The 21,247-nt window shown below is 43.1% G+C and overlaps 1 protein-coding gene across 1 annotated transcript in view; it reads left to right on the forward strand.

Annotated features, from left to right (window-relative positions):
* LOC124476720 (metabotropic glutamate receptor 8-like) overlaps positions 1–21,247 on the forward strand; it is an 87,194-nt gene that overhangs the window by 14,130 nt on the left and 51,817 nt on the right. Inside the window, exon 2 of the mRNA XM_047034024.1 lies at positions 15,060–15,276. Coding sequence (XP_046889980.1) covers positions 15,060–15,276 — 217 coding nt within the window. The remainder of the gene's footprint in view (positions 1–15,059; positions 15,277–21,247) is intronic.

Genomic DNA, 21,247 nt, shown 5'->3' on the forward strand with positions numbered 1-21,247 from the left:
ACAGATTGGATGTGAGTGAATGTGTAAGAGTGAAGGTGGAGGAGAGCTGCATTCACACTCCTGAAAGTAGACTGCATTTTTTATTAAATAGTTGCCAGGGAGCACGGTATATTGTGTGGTGCCTAATAATAATGCTTTGTATGCCCATTCATTGGAATATTGTAAAAAAATTATTTAAGTAAGACAGCCAGACTGTCAACATGAACCATGATGAGGATGATGTTAATGACAATGATTCATAATGACAATTCTGTAACAGTTTGTCACCATTAGTTCCCCTTAGTGACATCCACAGGACACGTTGGTTATCCAAAGACTGGTGAAATAATTCATTATAAGTCAAACATATAGAATGAGACAGTGCTTGTTGTCTAAACATATAGAGACCTTAAAATAAAAAATGATGGTTCTGAATTTGTCTCAAATGAACAAGAAAACAACAACTTATCTTCATTACATGTTAGTTGGGTGAAGACAAGTCCCGTTCTGTTCATACTCCGCAGGGGGAAAAGGGCAAGAACACAGCCCAAGGCTACATAATTCAACTACAAAAAGTAAAGCTATAAAGGCACTGTTCCATGTGGCCAAACAAATAATTTGTTGTGTTGGCAAGCTGCTGTCCTTCGAGTGAAATGGTTTTCTGCCACAGAGGTGGTTATTACCGAAATGGTTCTGTAGCGGTGGTTTAATTACCGAGGGCAGGAGACTGCCTTAATCCTCCTTCCTGCTTTTCTTCCTGATCATTCATAGTTTATATGGACCCCCCTCCCCCTCCCACTCCCCACAGGTTCATGTAAGATGACTGGCCAATCAATGCACAATTAGCACCGATAGAACGCAGCGGCCCGCATCAAGGTCTGCCATTTAAAATGAAACTGTTGCTCGATGCGGTCACGTTGTCTTGTGCAAACTGTCAAAGCCGATAAAGGCTTGTTACATTATTGCGTGGTGATCAATGAGTCGAGAATACCGTTTTTGAATTCGACCGAGATGGCATGGAAATCACAAGATCGGTTTTCCCGTTCGCAATAAGCATCCAAACATTATCGATTAAACTCAATAACTACTCTAGAGCGAAGCATCGATGCAGAAATGAGCAGATGAGAGGTATAACAGGTCGAGTTATGTTTTTTATAGGCTGCCGTCTAAGAAATACCCTTGTGGTCTGCAGGGCATTACGCCGTCATTAAACAATTGTGCAGCTCTCGCAAATAAAAACCCAGGTTGAAAAGCGCAAAGCCATGATTGACTAACAACCAGGGGCAGACCAAAAGCAGAGGTTTACTCAGGAAACTTTCTTTAGAAAACCAACTGGATGCTTCTGAACACTCTCAGAGATCATAGAGGAAATGTAACGGTTTGTTGCCAGCTGGTTGTGCCTTAAAAATAATAAAAATAAAACGTACTTCTTGGAGCTGTTTCTTCCCAGTAAGCATGTGTCAGTTTGACATTTCCGGACATCCTAAGGGAGGGTGGCGCTCTATGTTCAAACACTAGACATAATAGGTTCTGGCAGGTTTTCTTTGATACTCACCAGTCATTTGTTCATTGCGCTGTGGTGCAGGGGCCTGGTGTCTTGCAGCCGCAGTAGAAGAAAAGCTTCCCTGTTTTCTTTGTTAAAAATTCACAAGCCTGTCACCGAGCAATGTATTAACACAATACTCTAACAAAGAGGGCAATCTTTTCGACTTTTCCTTTCAAGATTTTGTATTTTCTGACTAAAACCTCTACCCTCAACCGTCACCACTTAGGCTTCATGCCTAGCCGGATGCCGTTAGCATCTGCATTTCTGCCTAGCGCGTGTCTATACATCTATATATGTCTTCTCTCCTGCTGTGTGATGTTTCCGTGACATTGTGTAATTAAATCACTTAATTTGTTCGCCTCCAATGCACACAGGCTCCTCTGGGTTAGTGGAAGTGGAAAGAAACAGATATGATGATGACAACCATGTTTTGTCTGATTGAACTTGGACCTGTATGTTCTTTAGACCTGGGTTGTAAACCTCATCTTCCACAGACACATGCATAGCTGATAATAGCTGATCAAAATCAATTATTCATTGATTTATTTTATTCTTGCGTTTCAAGGGATAACAGCTTAAGTAACACATCTTACAATTTGACCCCCCCCCCCCCCTTTTATCCAAGCGACATACATATAGTACAAGTGCAGCAGATAATCACAGATCGTGCACAGTTCTTAAGTATTTTGTCAGTGGAGGATTTCCTTAAGGAGGCCAACTTCAAATCGGACAAGTGTTGGTGCTGTGTGCTTAACACTTGTAGCTACAAGGTAAGAGACAGACATTTTCCTTAAGCCCCATCGTCATTTCTGAAAAGACTGTAACAATATAGCTCTGTCAAGAGACATCAGCTTCCCCCGGGGACTGGACAGACGCTTAGCTGTCACAAAGTGATTGCTGATTGGATGAAAGGGTTTTTTCTGCCTCCTCCAATCCTCTGCCAATTCCACGTGGGCCGTCCCAAAGTGGTGATACTCATGTGTCCTGACACGTGTGTCTCATTGCTGAACTCCGCCACCCCCACCCCGCCCACACGCCCCCTTGGGCACTTGGACATCAAGGCATAGATCAGCCGAGGACCTGCTTCCTGTCATCACACTGTCACAGTGATGTGTAGGTAGAAGTGTGCGTTTGTGTGTGTGTGTGTGTGCGTGAAAGAGAGGGAGACATAGATAGGAGAGACAGAGGAAAAGAGATAGAAAGCAGGAGGAGGAGAAAGCGAAAGCAAGGGAAGGGAGAGAGAGAAAGGGAGAAATAAACAGGAAAATAAAAGTGTGTTCGGTGTAGCAATAGTGTGTGTGTGTGTGTGTGTAAGAAGCAAACAGACCAGCTGAGATTTATCTCCCTTTCAGCTGCAAAAAAGCCTCTCTGTGTGATTGACCGGGCATCCTTGGTTACTGACCCGTAGGCCTGTGTGCGTCTGTGGGTCGAGAGAGCCAACAACGCCTTGATCCCCCTGATCCTGGATCAGCTGGCCACGCCGCCCGCCTGGTCTGCTCCAATTACACCGTGATGGTTGAGACGCACTGGATCACATTTGTGTGGCCAGTCAATATCCAGGAATATCAGACATGCTGAAACGGCACACCCTGCTTTGTGTTCTTCACATCAGTTCTGTTGCGGAAGGCAGCTAAGAAAAGATGAAATGGAATACCCTCTTGGTTAACACTTTATTTTGATGGTCCTTCTGTTGACACATTGTAGGTTATCAGTAACTACTCAGTAGCATATCAACAATGTATCTGTTTACAATCAACAAAACTGTTTCAACAGATATGTAGTTATGCATTCAACTAGCTGTCTGTAGATTATCAGGTGCATTTCAAGTGTTGATCTACAGACTTTACAAAATGTCTGCTTACTTTCAAGGTTTTTTAACCAATATTCAACTAATTGTCAGTTAACTGATACCTTTACTATCTGTTGATAATGTATTGATTCTCAACTAAAGATAATGTGCTTCTCTTCTTGATTATTCACAAACTATTAAAAGGCATACTACACTAAATGTTTTAGGACCATTCAATTAAAGTGAAAAACCATTGGGTGTTGTAGAATGCCTATAAACTGTCAACAGAACACATATTAACCATTTGTACATAAAGAGGAACGTTTAGCAAAACTGTTCAATAACACTGGTTAACTTAAGTCAATACCAGGCTATAAAGTACAGTAAAACAAAAATTATAGGCAGCAAAGGAATGAAAAAAAGCTATTTTATTTTTACTACTTTTGGTCAGGTTGCTCAACATTTTATAGCCAATTCCCTGGCCTGAATACGTCCACCATAAACATTTATCACAACTCATGTATATGCATGTATATACTCATGTAAAGGTAGGGAGGTTTTTAATCAGAAAGTTGCCGGTTCGATTCCGGCCGTGCAAATGACGTTGTGTCCTTGGGCAAGGCACTTCACCCTACTTGCCTCGGGGAATGTCCCTGTACTTACTGTAAGTCGCTCTGGATAAGAGCGTCTGCTAAATGACAATGTAAATGTTAAAAGAAAAATATGAGTTGAATGCATAACTACATATCTGTTGAAACAGTTTTGTTGAATTTAAACGGATACATTCTTGACATGCTACTGAATAGTTACTGATCGTATCAACAGATAGGTCAACAGATGGACCATCAAAATAAAGTGTTACCAAACCTGTGTATCAGACAGTAGGCTATGCTCACAGTACTTTAACTGAGTTGCGTACTAAAGTTCTGAAGTCATAACTGAATATTTGAACGTTTTCGAGACAACCGCTAGAAGATCATTAATTGGATATATTTTCTTCTGGATAAGGTTCGAATTGAGTGTTTCAGCATTTGACAAACAATGCAAACTTATGTAAAAACCCCCCCTGCATCCTTGACCCTGGACTAGATCCGAGATGTGTTCAGTCTCTCTTGGGGCAGACAGTCCTCGATCTGAATTGTTAACCATAAACCTCTCATTAGTATTCTGGCCCACGCCCCCCGGACAGCTTTTGTGGGAAACTTTGAATCGCTCCAAAGTTGAGGATGCAGTAAACATGTAGTGTAGCCTAGTCACCGCTTAAGCTCTTACTCCATCTCCCTCTCTTTCCCGCCTCCATACTGTATCTGTCAGTTTACACTGTCAAAACAAGTGCTGACACTTGTTTGTGTCTGTACACGCAGCTACACTTGCCCCAGACAATGACCTTCAGATGATCTTGGCTCGGATAAGGGTAATCATATACATTACATTACACCGCAATCCATTATTCATTAGTGTTGCAGACTGGCTTTCTGACCCTTCCCTGTTCTTAAGACCAGGATCATAAATACAGCCTGCCAGTGTTTTGTAAGTGAAGAGCTGACCACATATTAAACCTAACATAAATAAACATCACATTACTGGAGCTGGGAGTTGTTTAGTTTATTGAAGGTTTTAGCAAAAATAAACATTGTGGTGTGGTATATGGCACCTGAATAGCAACACATTTAGTTATCCTGTCTTTGAGTCATGGTCAGGTCTTCCAATCCTACTTTCCTTCCCTGTTCTATTTGTCAGAACTATTTTCTCTCTAATCAGAATACATCACACCTAAATTAGGTTTGGATGCACTCTAGCTTCTGTCGCACCTAAGGCTGACTGACTCTCTGATAATTAAGAAGTGAGACTGAGACGGGAGAGGATATTTTCCATTTCAATTCCTCCGCCAAGAGAAGGCCAGACTTTAAGTGAGCCATTGAGTACACTGAAAAATATTATTCGGACGGAATCCATCTACATAAATCCTGCTCCACAAGGACTCCCCATAGGGCTTTAGGAACCAGGGAGCCTTAGATCACAGTGAGGACAGCCCAAGCAAGACACCAGGCTTTATTTTAATCTCACACTGCACTGTCACAATGTCCCAAAGTGCGTCATAGCTGTACTAGGGTCTTTTCACTGGACGGAATGATTCTCGCTATTTAAATCATGTCTCAGTCTAAGGTTCTAATAGAAAAGAAAAAAAGAAAAGACTTAAGAAAGAAAAGACTTAAGCAAGTTCTGCTATACTTTGTTTTACTCCTAAGAAATCTGAACAACTGACGGTTGAAGTATCCTCATCTCTTCAGGAGCTGGAGGACAATATTCCTGAACATTCGTTTTTGTGGATTAGAGTTTCTTGTTTTGCGGCTGTATTGAATTCCCTGCTGTGCACTGTCAGCTTGAAAGGATAATTGAAAGTAGATCTGAAAACGGCAGTTGTCAGAATCAGCTTCGCTTTCAGTACCGCTGGATCTCCTCGGTGTGGCTTTTGATAAAAAAAACTCCCTAACCACAGACCTCAAGACAAGTAGCTGTTTTTCAAATGGATACATCTTCACAGTCCTAACTGTTAAATGCAGTCTCCCTACCCTGTGCATACCCAGTCTCAGAAGCATACAGAAGTGTAATCCCCATCCATTTCACCACACCCTCAAAGCAGAGAGATTTACCGTTGTTGGGTCTTTACGTGAGGCTAGCCGTTTCAACTATGTTCTTTCCCAAACCCAGCAATTACAAGACTGCAGTTATTGAGGGAGTAGGCAGTAATTAGCCCAAGGAACTATCTTGCAAACTCTCCAAAGAAAAACACTGTGTTCCTACACTGTTGTCAGCAGCTAAATATATCGAAATTAACAAGGTGGGCTACGATGTAAGACAGAGTAGGCAGGAAGGGATATCTTGAACTTACTCAAATCTGTTTTTCTATCCTCACTGCATGACTAATGCTGATAGCCAATGCTTTTCAATAGCATTTGACTTCAAAGTTTAGCAAAAACAAAGTTTATTGTACAGGGCTCTTCAGTCATCAGCCCATCTCTTCATCCGAACAGCAGCATGGAAGACACTGAGATAAATTAACACAACTGGCCCAAAGCCATTTACTGTAACTACTTTATACTCAACAATAGAGTTTAGATTAATCCTTAATGGACATCTAGCTGTTGCAAGATACTGAAACCTTTGACAGAAGGATGTCACTTTGATTCAAGAGGACAGGTTGATGAATAGTGTTTTTTCATGTTTGCAGATGGGGGGGGGGAGAATATCTTGTGCGATTTACTTTAACAATAATGGCACTTCTGACGTGAATTGGTAGCAGTAAAACGTATTCATAGCACTTCCATTGCCTTCAGTGACTGTGCAGCGATGGTTTGTTGTTGCGATAGCACCAACATAACAATCTTTTAGGAGTTGTGTTGTGATGGGACAGATTTCCAAAAGGCACATTTCAGAACAGCAATGTTTTAGGATATAGCTATAGAACCAAAGTACACAGGTAATTTGTATGCTTTGTGGTAGCTGAATTGTGTGTCCTCATTTTACCCGTATAAACATGGAATAGTCAGAGGACAGGAAAAAGAGTGATTCCAGCTTCCAAATGCGTCCTAAGACATGCTGAAAATCAAATGAAAGTATTACCTACTAAAGCAACTTAGTCTATCCTGAATAATGCAAGTCGAGGGAAATGATTAGTGTGTGTCTTTCTCCCTTGTAAATGATTCAGTGTTTCTTAGTTGCCAAAGCCAGCACAGCAGGGGTGATGTCAAGGTAAACTATGTTCAGGAAAAGCAATGCTAACACTTACTATGTCTTGCTATTTATGTTAATGGAGGACTTTGCATTGGAACCCAGCAACTCAGTAATCCCCGACCTTGCTGATGATATGTTGATGGTTTATAGGTGACTTTCTTTGACGTACTAATGGCTAGTAGTCCATACAGTACAATACAATTTTCTTGCGACACTTTAGGTCTACATGTAGTAAAGTACTTCAAGTATTACATTTGGTTATATAGTTGTATGCTTGCACGCGTCAATCTGAAGGGAAGGGGGAAAGGGCACAAACACTTTGTGTGTGTGTCTGCCTGTCAGGTAGATAAACTTTGACAAGTGCAGCTAAGCATTTTTTTCCCACAGTGTACCCAGAGGGTGACTTATGCTAATCTTCAGCCTTGCCTTCATCAGAATAAATCCTGTTTTCTCCTTCATGCTGACAGGGTCTAAGAGTTGGTTAATCTTTCCCTTTCCAGGAGATCTACTAATATTCCAGACTCACCAAATATGAGCTCACACAACATCCATAATCAATGTTCAATCAGATATGAACTGTTGATGCAGAGGTTGCTGTTGAGAGCCGGGGATTTAGCATGAGAGTGATTGTCGTCATTTGTATAGCATTACAGTCATTGTTCACCTAATGTACATCTAGTTAGCATGTAGTGTGCATCTTGTGAGCATCTATGCCACATCTTTGGAGGGAGTCAGATGGCTGAGCGGTGAGGGAGTCGGGCTAGTAATCAGAAGGTTGCCGGATCGATTCCCTGCCGTGCCACATTATGTTGTGTCCTTGGGCAAGGCACTTCACCCTACTTGCCTCGGGGGGAATGTCCCTGTACTTACTGTAAGTCGCTCTGGATAAGAGCGTCTGCTAAATGACTAAATGCATGTCATTTTCATTTATTGTGTCATTAGTGTCCAGCTACTATAGTGAACCTCTAGCGAGATTTCCAGTATCTACACATGGATTGGATAAGTGTATCTCTTTCTATCATTAATTATAGCTGTTTGTCAGTTGAAAGCAACAGTTTGTAACTAGCCACTTACCGTACTGTCACTCTATTGTTAATTGACCAGCTGCTGTTGATGTTTAGCAACATGCTAAATATTTTGAGAAAAACTCTGCAGTGAATTTGATCTGTTTGTTGCACAAAGGACATCATTTTCCTTCACCACATACTCAAAGATTATCAGCAGCAGGGGGGCGGTGGTCTGGCTGTCAGGTGGATTAACTCCCAAATATCCCCATCTCTGAAAAATAAACAGTGATGACGTAGCGGGAGGAATCTGACAGTCACCTGCTTACCAAGGCAGGGGTTGTTGGGTAGCCAGGGGAACTCACTGGGGAGGTATGCAGAGCTTAGGGGCACCGAGCTAAAACGATTGGAAGGTGAGCTAGGGGGGAAAAAAGAAAATAAGGAAAATTCCCCCGATGGAAGGGAAATGAAGGCCCTGGGGAGGGGAATCAGGAAAGTGTGGGCGGTGGAAAGGGTTAGGGGATGGACTGTCATTAACTTTTGCGGTGACGGCTGAGGAGACTTGAGAGGCTGGGAGAAGCGAGGGGATTAAAGGAGGAAGGTGGCAGGGAGGCTTGGAGACGGGGATTTGGGAGAGTGAGCTGCTAAACGTGTCGGAGAGAAAGGAAGAGGAGAGGAAGGAAGGAAGACAGTGTTCATTCACGGGCGAAAAAAGAAATGGAGACAAAGAAAATGATTTGTAGCCACATGAATGAAGGCCTATACAGGGATGTTGTTCCTCAGCCAAGGACATTTATGTCTCTATGTATAGCATGAGTTTTCAATCAATCAGTTAGTTAAACATGATTATCCAGGTCAAAGAGGATAGCTGGTTGGAAAAACCTACTGTCAGTTGCCTGCTTAGTGCCCGTGTCACAGCTCATCATATTATGTCCGGTGGCTACAGGAGTGGTAGACCTTGCCCTGATTACTTCAACGATGTTTCACTAGCAGTTGCACACGCTTGACTTGTACTGTCTGTCATTGTGTGGGGAACATGATGAAAATCTGCCAGATGGGTTGCCATGCTACTGTACCCAGGAGCTCACACCTGCCAGCTAAAAATATGCTGCCGAGCACACTTGGCGAATCAGCAGACTCTGTTGACATCACTTTGGTGCGTCACTGCACGCCGTTTCTTTTTTACCAAACTTCTGCCAGTGTGAAAGGAGCAGCCGTGGTGACATTTGGGCGTGGCTGGTATCTAAATCGACACATCGAAAAGAGTGCCTTTAAAAAAAAAAAATCACCTGTGTCTAAACTTTCCATCAACTAGCCACCCAACAACCAAGAGAATAATCCATACAGAATCAGTGTTTTTTTTTGTCAAGGATCTTTGGTGTTACCAAACACGAAGAGATACCAGAGATACCAGAGATACCATAATCTATTTAGTTTCATCTGTACAGTAGATTGACTCAAATTGGTTAGAGAGGTTAGTTCAGTAAACTGTATACAGCAATTATGTCACAATGTATGTAGGGCATCGTGGATCAATGATGTGTAAATAAATACACAGAAACAAGTTTAACTTTAACACAGAACAAATCATTCCAAGTAATTTCCAGTACCAAAAAAAACCTGCCTGTGAGTTGGACTTGGATTGGGAAGGGCCACTAACTACTAATTTGTCAGGCAGTAAAGGCTCATGTGTAATTAGACCTTCTCAGTTCAAGTCAGGTTTAGCTTCACAAAAAAAAAAGCTTCTACGATTTCTTTAAGATTTTGTGTGTTTTAGTTTACTTGTGTGAGCGTGTTTGTGGGAGCGTATGCATTTTTGTGAGAGAAAATGATAAAGAACCATAACATCTGTAAGCATAAGGCCACTAATTACAGAAATATCCACTACCGGATTCCCCTGAACTGAGACATTGTTGAAACAATGGTGTTGTCCTCTGTGACGCGATGTTATGTTATGTGATGTTATGGGTGCGTTCCGTCTGAGGGTGAATTGTGGGGTGAATTCATTCACTGCGTCACAGGAGGGTCTGGTGAAGAGCAGCTAATACAGTACCATAGAGGGATTAGTGGAAAAGTCTTCATAGTGAAGAGGGTTTGGATTACCTCTCTAATCCACCATGATGGACCCAGCATGTCACATGTTCACCAGACTTGCCGTCTAAGTGTTTTTTTTACCACTTAGGCTGTCTGGCTGCTGTTTGGCGCTCGTACACAGCAAAACAAGCATGGTCACCCAGGTAAAAAAAAAATGGCAACACCATTAATGGGTGAATGAGCCAGACAAGCCACATTAGACCAACCGGGCTGTGCTGCAAAGCTACACTGTGTTCCCCTGAAACCTGCCAAGGCTTTCAGAAAGTGCCTGGCAGGTTCTCCGAATGGAGCAGATGACAGAGTATCACAGCATGCCGGTTTCTCTTGGATTCTTGCGGGCCCTTTTCTTTTGTCCCTTCCACACAGCGACAGCAGACTAACAGGCGGCAAATCAAGAGTCCCCAGATCTCAGGTCAGATCAATGTGTCTGGAAGAAGTTTACTCAAGACAATATACTACATTTGAAGTCACATTTTGTACCCGTTTCTTGTCATTATCAAAATCTCAGATCCCAGAAAGTTGTATTTGCAGGACCAATCCCAGATTTTTACCACTCCTTACCAAGGCATTCATGACCACGTTTGAGTTGTTGCAGAACATGTTGGAGTTATTATAATGATGACATTGACTGGATTATTCTACTCGGGAGACAGGTTTTACTTGTCTATGTTATATTCTGATGCTAACACCAGTGTAGCTTGTTCTGAATGTGGTCTAACACTTTCTGAAGTTTGTGACAAGGGTCTCAAATATTGGGCACTGATGTTGGGTGATTAGACCTGGCTTAAAGATGGTGTTAGAATTCATTTCATAAATGATTGATAGTGTTTTGGTCAGGGATATGTGCAGAAGAAGGTCATGTTTTTTCCATATCTGACTCGCCAAAACATTTTCGTATGGACCTTGCTTTGTGCATGGGGGCATCATCAATCCATAACAATCTGAGCTATCTTTAATAGTTGATTTGCTAGAACCCTTAGTTCTTCTGTTGGAAATATGAATGCTACAACATAAAATGTCATTCTATCTGTCGTGAGAGTTTGTTTATTACACTCTCCAGGTGTTTCTGAGCAAGCGTGGACCTACATTATACTGTTTGTTCCACTGAAAACATGACAGACGTGTAGCATACTGGAAACAGAGTCCAAAGGTTTTTGTTCCTCAAATACTATCAGCCTCAGAATAAGGAACCAGGGAAAACACAAACACAGTGACTCTTGTTTTCCTTTAATAAAATATATTTAAAGAACATGTGGTCCAAATCGCTCTCTCAAACTCACAATTCCTTTTATCAAGCATCCTTCAAAGGAAGCATTTTGTTGAGAATTGGGCAGAGCAATTTGAGAGAATATAAGAACAACAACAGGGAAACGCTGACCCAGGACCTGAAGCCATCCCTGATGATTGTTTTCAGCGTGCCCCCCTCACCTGTCACTTCCTTGTCGCCACATTGAACAAAGACAACATGCCACCTTAGATTGTCATGAGTGCTTGTCCCTAAAGCCTACGCAGAAATAGAAGTAGCAGGTTTTTACAGAACCCCTTGCATTAACTAGGCAGGGATAACATCGTGAAAAGAAATGAAGGTAGTATGTGATTGAGACAGAATGTAGGACCAATATAAGTATTGTGATGTTGGGGTTTAATATATGAGACCGTTGCTGTCCTGTCTTGTAAGCACAAACTGTTCTTGGCACTAACCTTTTATCTGATATTGTCTGCTTACGTCACCTTGGATAATGTTCCATAAAGAAATGTAAATGTGGCCATTTTTAGACAAGAGAACGATGTAGATACAGATTATCTCCAACCTAGATGGATGGATGTAGATCTGTGTGAAAAGTGCCTGTCGAGATGAAGCAAATGTAATTAGAGGAGCAGAAATGAAAATAAATGGATTAATAAAGATACATCAAATTTAACTGGATTAAGAGTCATGCCCTGTCATGTCAAATTGAATCTTCTTCTTAATTACCAGCAGGCAGGCAGAAGTGTAGCGTTCAGAACAGGCGGTTGTCAATATGGGATTTAATGGTGCAGATCGCATGTGAACACGCGTGTCGGTTTCTTGTGAGTTTGTAAACATTTGAGTGGGCGACAGGCCAAATATATGGTTCCATCCATCTCTGTTTACATGACTTTATTGGGACACTAGACACTAGCACTAAGCTCTTTGCTTAATTGTCTTAAGTAAAGGTTGTTGTCTAGGTTGAGGATTATGGAGGATTATTACTATGAGGATTGTGAGGACACAATATATCAGCCCGGCGACCCACATGGTTTTACATCTCCATTAGCTGGCTTTCTGGTTCTCTGCAGAAAACTTTCAGCTGGATTATTGAAAAGGGAAGTGAGGTTGCGCAAGCCTGATGTACAAGAGACTGTTGAAGGCGATCCAACTCCTGTTTCAGTATGGTGTGAACGTCAACATAAAACAAAGGCCTTATAGTTTAGAGACAGAGAGAAGACAACGATGGAAGTCATGAATGGGTTCCCAGACATCTTAGAGCATCACGTCACTCGTCTGATGCTGTACACCTAAGGTCAATCTTTACCTCAAGACCCCTAAAAGAAACACTCCAAACGAGGATATCAATTGCACACAGTGGAGCTTGTGTTCTGCAGGTGTGGTGGATTCAGAGAGCTCCCCAGCCCTTTTCAGGTAAAGAACTTTGAGTCCCACCCCTCTCTACAGACTCCTACAGAGAATGTAAGGGTACATCTGCTCAGCCCTGAGTTACATTTCCCAGCTGCTCTTTTTTCTTCCCCTCTCAGTATACATGTAGTCTTTGCTACCAACCCTACCTCTCCCTCTCCTCCTCTTCCTCCCTCTCGCACTCTCTCTCATTTCTGTCTCTACTCACAAACACACTCACGCACACACCAGCATACTTTCTCTGTCTCTACACACACACCCCCTGCTGTGGGGACATCTGGATGGCCACAGTAGCCGTGTGTGGAACTAGTACATGATTTATCTTTTATGCTTATAGCTTGGAAAAGGCAAAGTGACTCAATACCTAGCCAACTAATCTCATATAGATGTACAATCAACAGCAATGCTGTTGCCACATGGGCGTCTTCAAAGTTGAAAGCCATCCTTGTTATTTTGTGTGTCAAACTTCAGTATGCATAATCCATGAATTGTCTGAAAAAATTATTTTCTCTTCGACTCTTATCTCTCTTCTATCTTGCATCCTCTCAGTATCTTTCTGTTCATCAGTGGTATTAAAGTGGCGGTCTTAAGAATTCTGGTCTGGTCAAGCCAGTCATTCTACAAAGGCTACAAACAGAATTTAACTTTATTTAATTTTATCTTCAAGCTTTCACTTCATTCAAACGACGGTAGAGATATTGTTGTTGATTTCCCAGGTGATTAGCATTTGAGAGAAGAGGGATTTTTGTACTTCATGGCCAGTATAATCTAGAAACCCAAAAGTAAACAACAACAAAAGCATCTGAAGAGTTTAAAAAAGTTTAATGACATCTAAAATTGAAATAACTATGTCTCAAATTAATTCTGAAATTACTGGAATAGCTACACTGGTCAAATTGAATATTTCACACCCTTATTTCAACTTGTTTTATTGTTCTCGACCTCTAATGCAGTTATGCATAATTCATTTTTGTATGCGACCCTTAAAACATCCTAGAAGTTTGCATTGCATTATGCTGATGTAGGACTGTTGAGTTTGTGTGTGTGTGTGTATTACGAAGACTCGGCGAGATCTCTTGTGGCCACTGGCCAGTATTATTTATCTTGCTTATATTGCAACCCGCAAGCACTTTAGCCCTGTGGAAACCCTCACTGTCTGGAATCTATTGGAATGCATTGAACTGACCCTGCAATGAAGCTTGTGTGTTTCATCAGATTAACGTGTGATCAGGAAGGAAAAAAGGAAGAGAGCTATAGCAGATAACGGCCGTTTGAAATCTATCCTTTCAACCCCATTAAAGCAGAAATAAGAAGTGGGCTTTGTTTCAGCCCAGATCTTAATCACTTAATGGAGAAGATTCATTAAATGAGAAGATTATGACTGCTTTAGAAGTTGCCTCAAGTTATTCATTATCATCTACTATGCTCTCAATATCTTAAATACTTTACTACAGCCCTGAATATCTTGCCTCCTTGGAATTAAACAGGTCTTAATTTCCTCCAACCAGACACCAATGGGTTAACCCCCTGGAAGGCACTCCCGAATGTTTGCACCACACAGGTGATGTTGGATTAAACAGGATGCGGGAGCAACAGGACCCGCTGCATTGTATTTACCAGCCTCTAATTTGTAGCTGTCTAAGAATGAACAGAGATGGGCTCCAGTTGCCAGGCTGTGAGTGGCATTTGTATTGCTGGCACAGCCTTTGCGCCTGTCTGTCTGTCTTTCTCCCGCCCCCCTCAGCCTTGAATACCAATGAGACAGCCTGTAGGCCCTGCCCAGCACCGTCTGCCCTTTGGCTGAAGCGAAATCAATCAACCCTTCAATCGTTTTCTAAAGGACCATTATCCAACCGCTCCCTGACTTGTCTAACTGTCTGCCAGGGAATCTATGACCTGGTTCCCCACAGTGTCTGTCTGTCTATGGCTGCCTGCCTGCCTATCTCTCTGTCTGTCTGAATGTCTGTCTGTCTGTCTGTCTGTCCATTTGTCTGTCTTTACTGTGTTGGCATCAAATATACCCCGCCGTTTATTAGTCAGTTAGTGGCCCAGGTAACTGGTCCGTTGGCCTGGATGACATGTTCTGGGGGTTGCCCACATTTTGAACACACTCCTCTCGAGATCATTCCCCAAATGTCAGGCTGGCTTCACCTTGTAATCACACGAGCCAGCGTCGTCCAAGGGTACATTGTCTTATCTCCACCCTGCTGACGGCCTCCTCCCCTCTTCCTCTCCTCTTCCTCCTCACCTCCACAGATCCCCCAGATCAGCTACGCCTCCACGGCCCCGGAGCTGAGCGACAACACCCGCTACGACTTCTTCTCCCGCGTGGTCCCGCCCGACTCCTACCAGGCTCAGGCCATGCTGGACATCGTCACGGCCATGGGCTGGAACTACGTGTCCACCCTGGCCTCGGAGGGGAATTACGGCGAAAGCGGGGTCGACGCCTTTGTCCACATATCCAGGGAATCAGGTACTGTAGGCGAAGCATGCGTTCGGTTCAGTGTCGTTGTTTACTGTATAGACGTCACCATAAGTTTTGGCAGGGACACATTTTGGGTTTTGCAAAGTTTGCTAGTTCAGTATTTGAGGAAAAAAAAATCACGTTTGTATGGAATACTGGAAAACAATAATGGACATTTCAAGGGTTGAAAACTATTTTTGGCGAACATTTCCAATACATGCTAATAGTCCCCTCTTTTACAGCAATCAAACTGCTCTTAAAATCCTATCAGAATGATAGTCATTTCACCTGGCTGGAACTAGATCACACTTTTCCCTGTACTGATGATATGACTTCTGTTAGCAGTCATTTTATGCCAGGGCCCAAAAACTGTGAAATGTGGGTTTTTGTGATACATTACATTTTTGGGGGGGCAATTAAGCTTTTATTTAAAATCCATCTGATCACTCTGCATACTAATGATCCATCTGATCACTCTGCATACTAATGATCCATCTGATCACTCTGCACAATAATTGAGGAACAATGTGAATCAACACCACAACAACTGAAGCAGCAAACTTTGCAACACAAAATGTATGTCACTCTCAATACTTTTGGCCATGACTGTACATCAGTATGTCGCAAAATGGCAGCTAGGTGACTTTTTGAACATACATGGTTGTTTTTGTGTCTTTACAGTGTTTTAACAGTGTAACTATACACACTATACCGTAGCAAAGTGAGGAGGGCTAACAAAATGTCTTGTTTGTCATCTTAGGATGTTCAAACAAGCTAGTGGCTCTGATCCCTAGACTTGCTGTTGGCAAACAAAAGTTTGATTCGTAAGAGACACACAAAATAAGATGATACAGAACAAAACGTACCGTTGCTCAGCGGTGTCCCTTCCATCCACTTCAGTATTGTCTAGTTTGACAGTGAGTTGCTCAGCATTTGCTGTCTTGACAATACAAGGGAGAACTTGGGTTCACATGTCAAGACGTTGCATGCTTCAAACACCACAAAGCCTGTGTGCACTTGAGAGAGAAATTAATCTATGAGAGAAAAGACTACAAATGAGATGGCATTCTCTTCCTGCGTTGCCTCCCTTTCCCGGTCAAATTAATTTAGAGTTGGTTTGTGAAGGGTGGAATTTAAACATGACGCTAGGACGTACGTGTTTTGTTGAGTAGGGAAGGCACCGGTAGCTAATGAAAGAGATTATCTATGTAATTACTGGTAAATACACGGCAGTTTTTTTTCTATGACCTATGTCACAATTAAGTTTATTTCTCTCTTTTTTCCTCTCTCTCTCTCTCTCTCTCTCTCTCTCTCTCTCTCTCTCTCTCTCTCTCTCTCTCTCTCTCTCTCTCTCTCTCTCTCTCTGTCTGTCTCTGTCTCTCTGTCTCTCTGTCTCTCTGTCTCTCTCTCTCTCTCTCTCTCTCTCTCTCTCTCTCTCTCTCTCTCTCTCTCTCTCTCTCTCTCTCTCTCTCTCTCTCTCTCTCTCTCTCTCTCTCTCCTCCCCCCCCTCCTCCTCAGCCCTTGTGATCAAATTATTATTGCAGCTTTTGCCAGACGCAGGCATGAGGCCACACATTAATTAAATTGTAATCGGTGAATTAAAATTCATAAATTGTAACATGTATGTCCAAGATTAACAGTGTGCGTGCTTGGTAGCCCCGGGCATATTATAAATGATCCAGATCTACACCGCAGCATGGAAAGGCCTTCCGATCGCCAGACCTAATACTTGTGGGCCGCTGCCTTCCTCTGATTCATATAAGTGCTGCGCCTAATGGATCAATTAGAGCTATTGATCGCCCCGCGACTCCCCCCACCTGTTTTCCAAGCCGTCAGCAGGCTAGTGGGACGTTGAAGTGGATGATGCACGGCAGCACAGGTGGAAAACAAGATGGCCTCTTTAAACAGTCCTAATGCACTCTTACACTCACCCAGAGATCCTGGTTGGCTGACATGCCGATGCGAGGGCGGGAGTAGGTGTCCGGTGTGGTGGCCAATAGATGGCGTTTTCTGCCTCAGATTTTACTTGGGTTGAACTCTCCTGTCACATGTGAGAATACCAACCACCCAGAGCTGAGATAAAACCCCTCACTGGGAGGAACAAGGGATGCAATTGAAAACAAAGCAGGGGCAATTTGGTTTACTCAGGCGCTCATTTGGTTCGTTAGCCTTGGAATGAACTGATGGTGGATTTTCGTGTGTATAGAGGCCTCCCTTCACGCAATTTAGAATTGCAACATTAGGAAATCCAAGCTAATCCCAGAGAAAGAGATGGTTTAGTAGGTATCCAATAAGCAAGTAAACTAACCCACACAAACACATCAAAAGCTTCCCAGTAATACAGAAATGCAGTTTCAATCTTGGCTTCTCGTATGAATGCACTGTTCCAAATATTCCTTTCTAGTTAACCAATGAATGATAGTGTGCAAACATCCAGCGTCCAATGGTACATTGTACTAGCCGTACAAGAAATCACATTTTCACAACCGAAGTGTATGTGATTGCGCGGCAAATTACAATCTAGGACAACCAACGATGGTCTCTGGCTGTTCATTAAAGCTCCTTCATCAGACCTGATTGCCATGTAGCGAATACCTTAACCCACCCCGTTCCTGCAACCCTTCTCCCCTCCCCCAACACCCTATCCTGAGAATGCCTTCATAGCCAGCTTTCCATGGCAAAACAACAGCATAATCTCGATATAAATGGTGCGAGCAACAGTAATCGTGAAAAATGTAAGCAATATGAGGTTTAAAAGGTTTGGATTAATAACGAGTAGCCATACGGAGAGAGGCAGAGACGGGTTGTTTTGTTTTTTTACCTCGGGGAGTCACAACAGCACCTCCCTCCTCTACGTTGTCCTCCATAATGAAGGCCATTCCTCAGCCGTGTTGTTCTCACCAGGCTACAAAATGATACCTGCCTGTATCTTTTTCACTGATGTCAATTTGCTCGTTAAGAGAGAGAGAGAGAGAGACAGATGGGGAAGGTGGTGTTCTTCATAGCTGTGTGCACGTCGTGGCGGGTCGCGTTCAGGCCCTCAGAAAGCGCAGGCCGCTTTTCGCAGTGTGAGGTCGCACTCCTTATGTTGTTCTCGATGTGAAGGACAACGCCCCGCAGGGGTAGCAGAGATGAATAGCAACTAGGCCCACACCTAGGCCTACACAATCTTCTCTTCTCTGCCGGCGTGAAAGGGGGAGAGGGACGTGGAAAGAGCTTTACATGGTAATGATAGTGGAAAGTCAACATCAGACTTGAATGTAATATCCTCCAGAGTTCAACTCAAGAGGTCTTTTGAGAGCAAAGTCAAACAAATTACAATTACAACTCATGCAGATTTAATCTTTAAAAAAAATATCACAACATTTAAATTACAAAGGCATAACTTAAGTCATGTTTAGCTTTTTACTGAATACGATTCCACCCGTTGGTGCTGATTTCTCCCTGACCTACCTCAGTACAATACTGAAAAATAGACAGACCGTTTGCATCCTGGTTGGATGTTTCTACAGGATCAAAGTGACACTGTCCTCAGCATCCCACTAGAAAACGGTACACCTCCAAGTCCTAATTGCGAGCGCCTACACCTACTCAGAGTGGAGTCTATTTCGGCCTTTCGAAAGGAGAGATCAGTTTTTTTCTGTTCCAGCAACAGATACCTCGAAGTCGCCCTGTGAACACCAGCTACGTGTGGAGTCCCACTAACAACCGCTGAGGTGAGACAGGGGAGACCTGTCACTTCCCACAGCCACTCTCCTCCCGAGCCCGTCTCCATGACGACGGGTGACAGACGGGTGAGGTGCGTTCGGCGCGGTGGACGGCCGCCAGGGGGTCTGACGCCACGGACCGAGAGAACGGAAGACAATAACAAAAAACGTGTCATGTCCCCTGAGGTCTGACCTGGAAGCTAACGTCAAAGGCTCTCGGAAAGGGAGTTGGGAATGGGGTCTCTGGTTTAGAGTGCACAAAAACAACGTCAAGTACTGAACAGCAGTTGACGTACATTGCCGTATCAAAAGAAACCGCTTTTCTGCCCGTGGCATCCGTGTCTGTTGAGCAGCTGAGTCATTTTCTGCCCGGGGCACTTTGTTTTAGTTGTACTGTTCTGTTTGAGAAGCGGTTTGGCTGGTGTCTGAGAAAAGGATTCAAGGATGTTTCCCATTGGCATGCAGACAAAACCCACCTGCCACGTGTCGACCCTGTAGTGTAAAGACTCCCAAAATGATCTGACACAAATGAAAAAAGGTTTGGTCCCTCATCTCACCAGTCCACCACATGCCGCAATTTCCCCTAGCAATTAATGAAGTATCTACCCAACCGACCTACCTACCTAATGCAACCCCTCCCCCAACCCCTTGTCCCTTTACCTCTGATTAAAATTGGGCCCTCTGGATGTCCCTGCTCTGCTCCACTGAACCACCTCTAATCAACAGAACTGTGAATCAATTATCTACACCTGCAGACTAGCGTAACTACAGGGTTCTGGAAGCTTCCATTTAGACCCCAAGAGGCCCTGGAGGGGGGGAAGCCGTATCTTCTCCTGTTATTATACTGTAATGATCCCCAATCACTGTACCCAGGGAGTGAAATGGATTCTCCCGCTAGGTTGAATAAAGACGGCGGCACCCGACAGCTAACATGCCTCTCACTGCCAGGCCGGCTGCAGACAAAAACTGTCAAGATGCACGATGAGTCTCTGACCTCATTGGCAGGGATAAGCTGTCATGGATTAAGATGCCATTTACATAATATCATGGCAAATGGAATTCTGTCTTTGCCCGGAACCACCTTGTTTGAACTATACCATTTTTCTTTTAGCAGAACCTCTAACACCCATGTAGGAAATATCTAAATTTATTTTAATAATAATTTCCCCCGCCTGGTAATCCTATTAGGAGTTCGATTAAATGTATTTTCTTCCCTTGCTACCTTTGAAGTTTCAAACTTTTCTGCCATCAGCTTCCGTATCTGCCATTTTCATAACTCTTCTAGCCCACCTGGGGTTTGGCTGAGCCAAGCTGTTTCCGCGGCAACCCTTCACCGTGACAGATAGTGTCGTTATTGACATTGCAGAATTGGAAAGAACCATTCACACACTGCAGGGGTCAGTTGAACATACCAAGAAGACCCAGGCTCCACAGCAGACATGTGCATGTGGTGGTTCGAGAGGTGATAAAATGTATTTCTGTTAGAAGGCAGGCCGGAAGGACGCACAGCAATGAAAAGGATCAGGTGGGTCAACTGTCTGCCAATCGCTATTATGTACATTAGCTGAACATGTTCATACATAGAATGTACAGAGTCGTTTCCTTATATGGTCTAGCATGGTCAGACTGCTACAGACTGTAGTACACACAACAGAAGTACGGAAGTGAGCTTATAGTTATTTTCTGTTCAAACGCCATGTCTGGTGGCTTTCTTGACATGTTCTCAGTATGTCCCTAGCTGGCAGGGAGATGATATGAATCAAATGAACAGAGAGCATGAGAGACCGAAGCAGAGGTTCTATTCCAGTTTTCCTTAACTGCAGAGTTCTGCTGGTCCTTCTCCTAGTTATGTTGTTCTTGTCCCCTATAGGGCCGGGATTATCTTAGATTTATTGTCTTTCCTTCAATTTTTCTCAAGAACAGCTCTAATTGCTTATTGCTTTGTTGTAAGAAAAACGTGAGTATTTACAGTACCACACTGTAGAACGTCTCCCACAAGCACACTTAAGGTTATCACACTCCCATGAAGAATGCATTGAAGGCTGACATTCATCAAGTTCCTTGTACATATGGCAACATATGGTGGAGACAAAGTACAATAAACACAGTTCCTTACTTATGAACACCGCCGATTTGGGTCTCAAGGTGAACACGAACCCTCGTACAATGACACATCATCAAGGACGTATGTGTTTTTCATCCATCCTAAACGATGATTTAAATGTTTTCATCCCTCCATATTCCCACAACTAGACCTTCACAACTGGACGTCC

Source organism: Hypomesus transpacificus, chromosome 14 (assembly GCF_021917145.1).
Source record: "Hypomesus transpacificus isolate Combined female chromosome 14, fHypTra1, whole genome shotgun sequence".
Classification (NCBI taxonomy): domain Eukaryota; kingdom Metazoa; phylum Chordata; class Actinopteri; order Osmeriformes; family Osmeridae; genus Hypomesus; species Hypomesus transpacificus.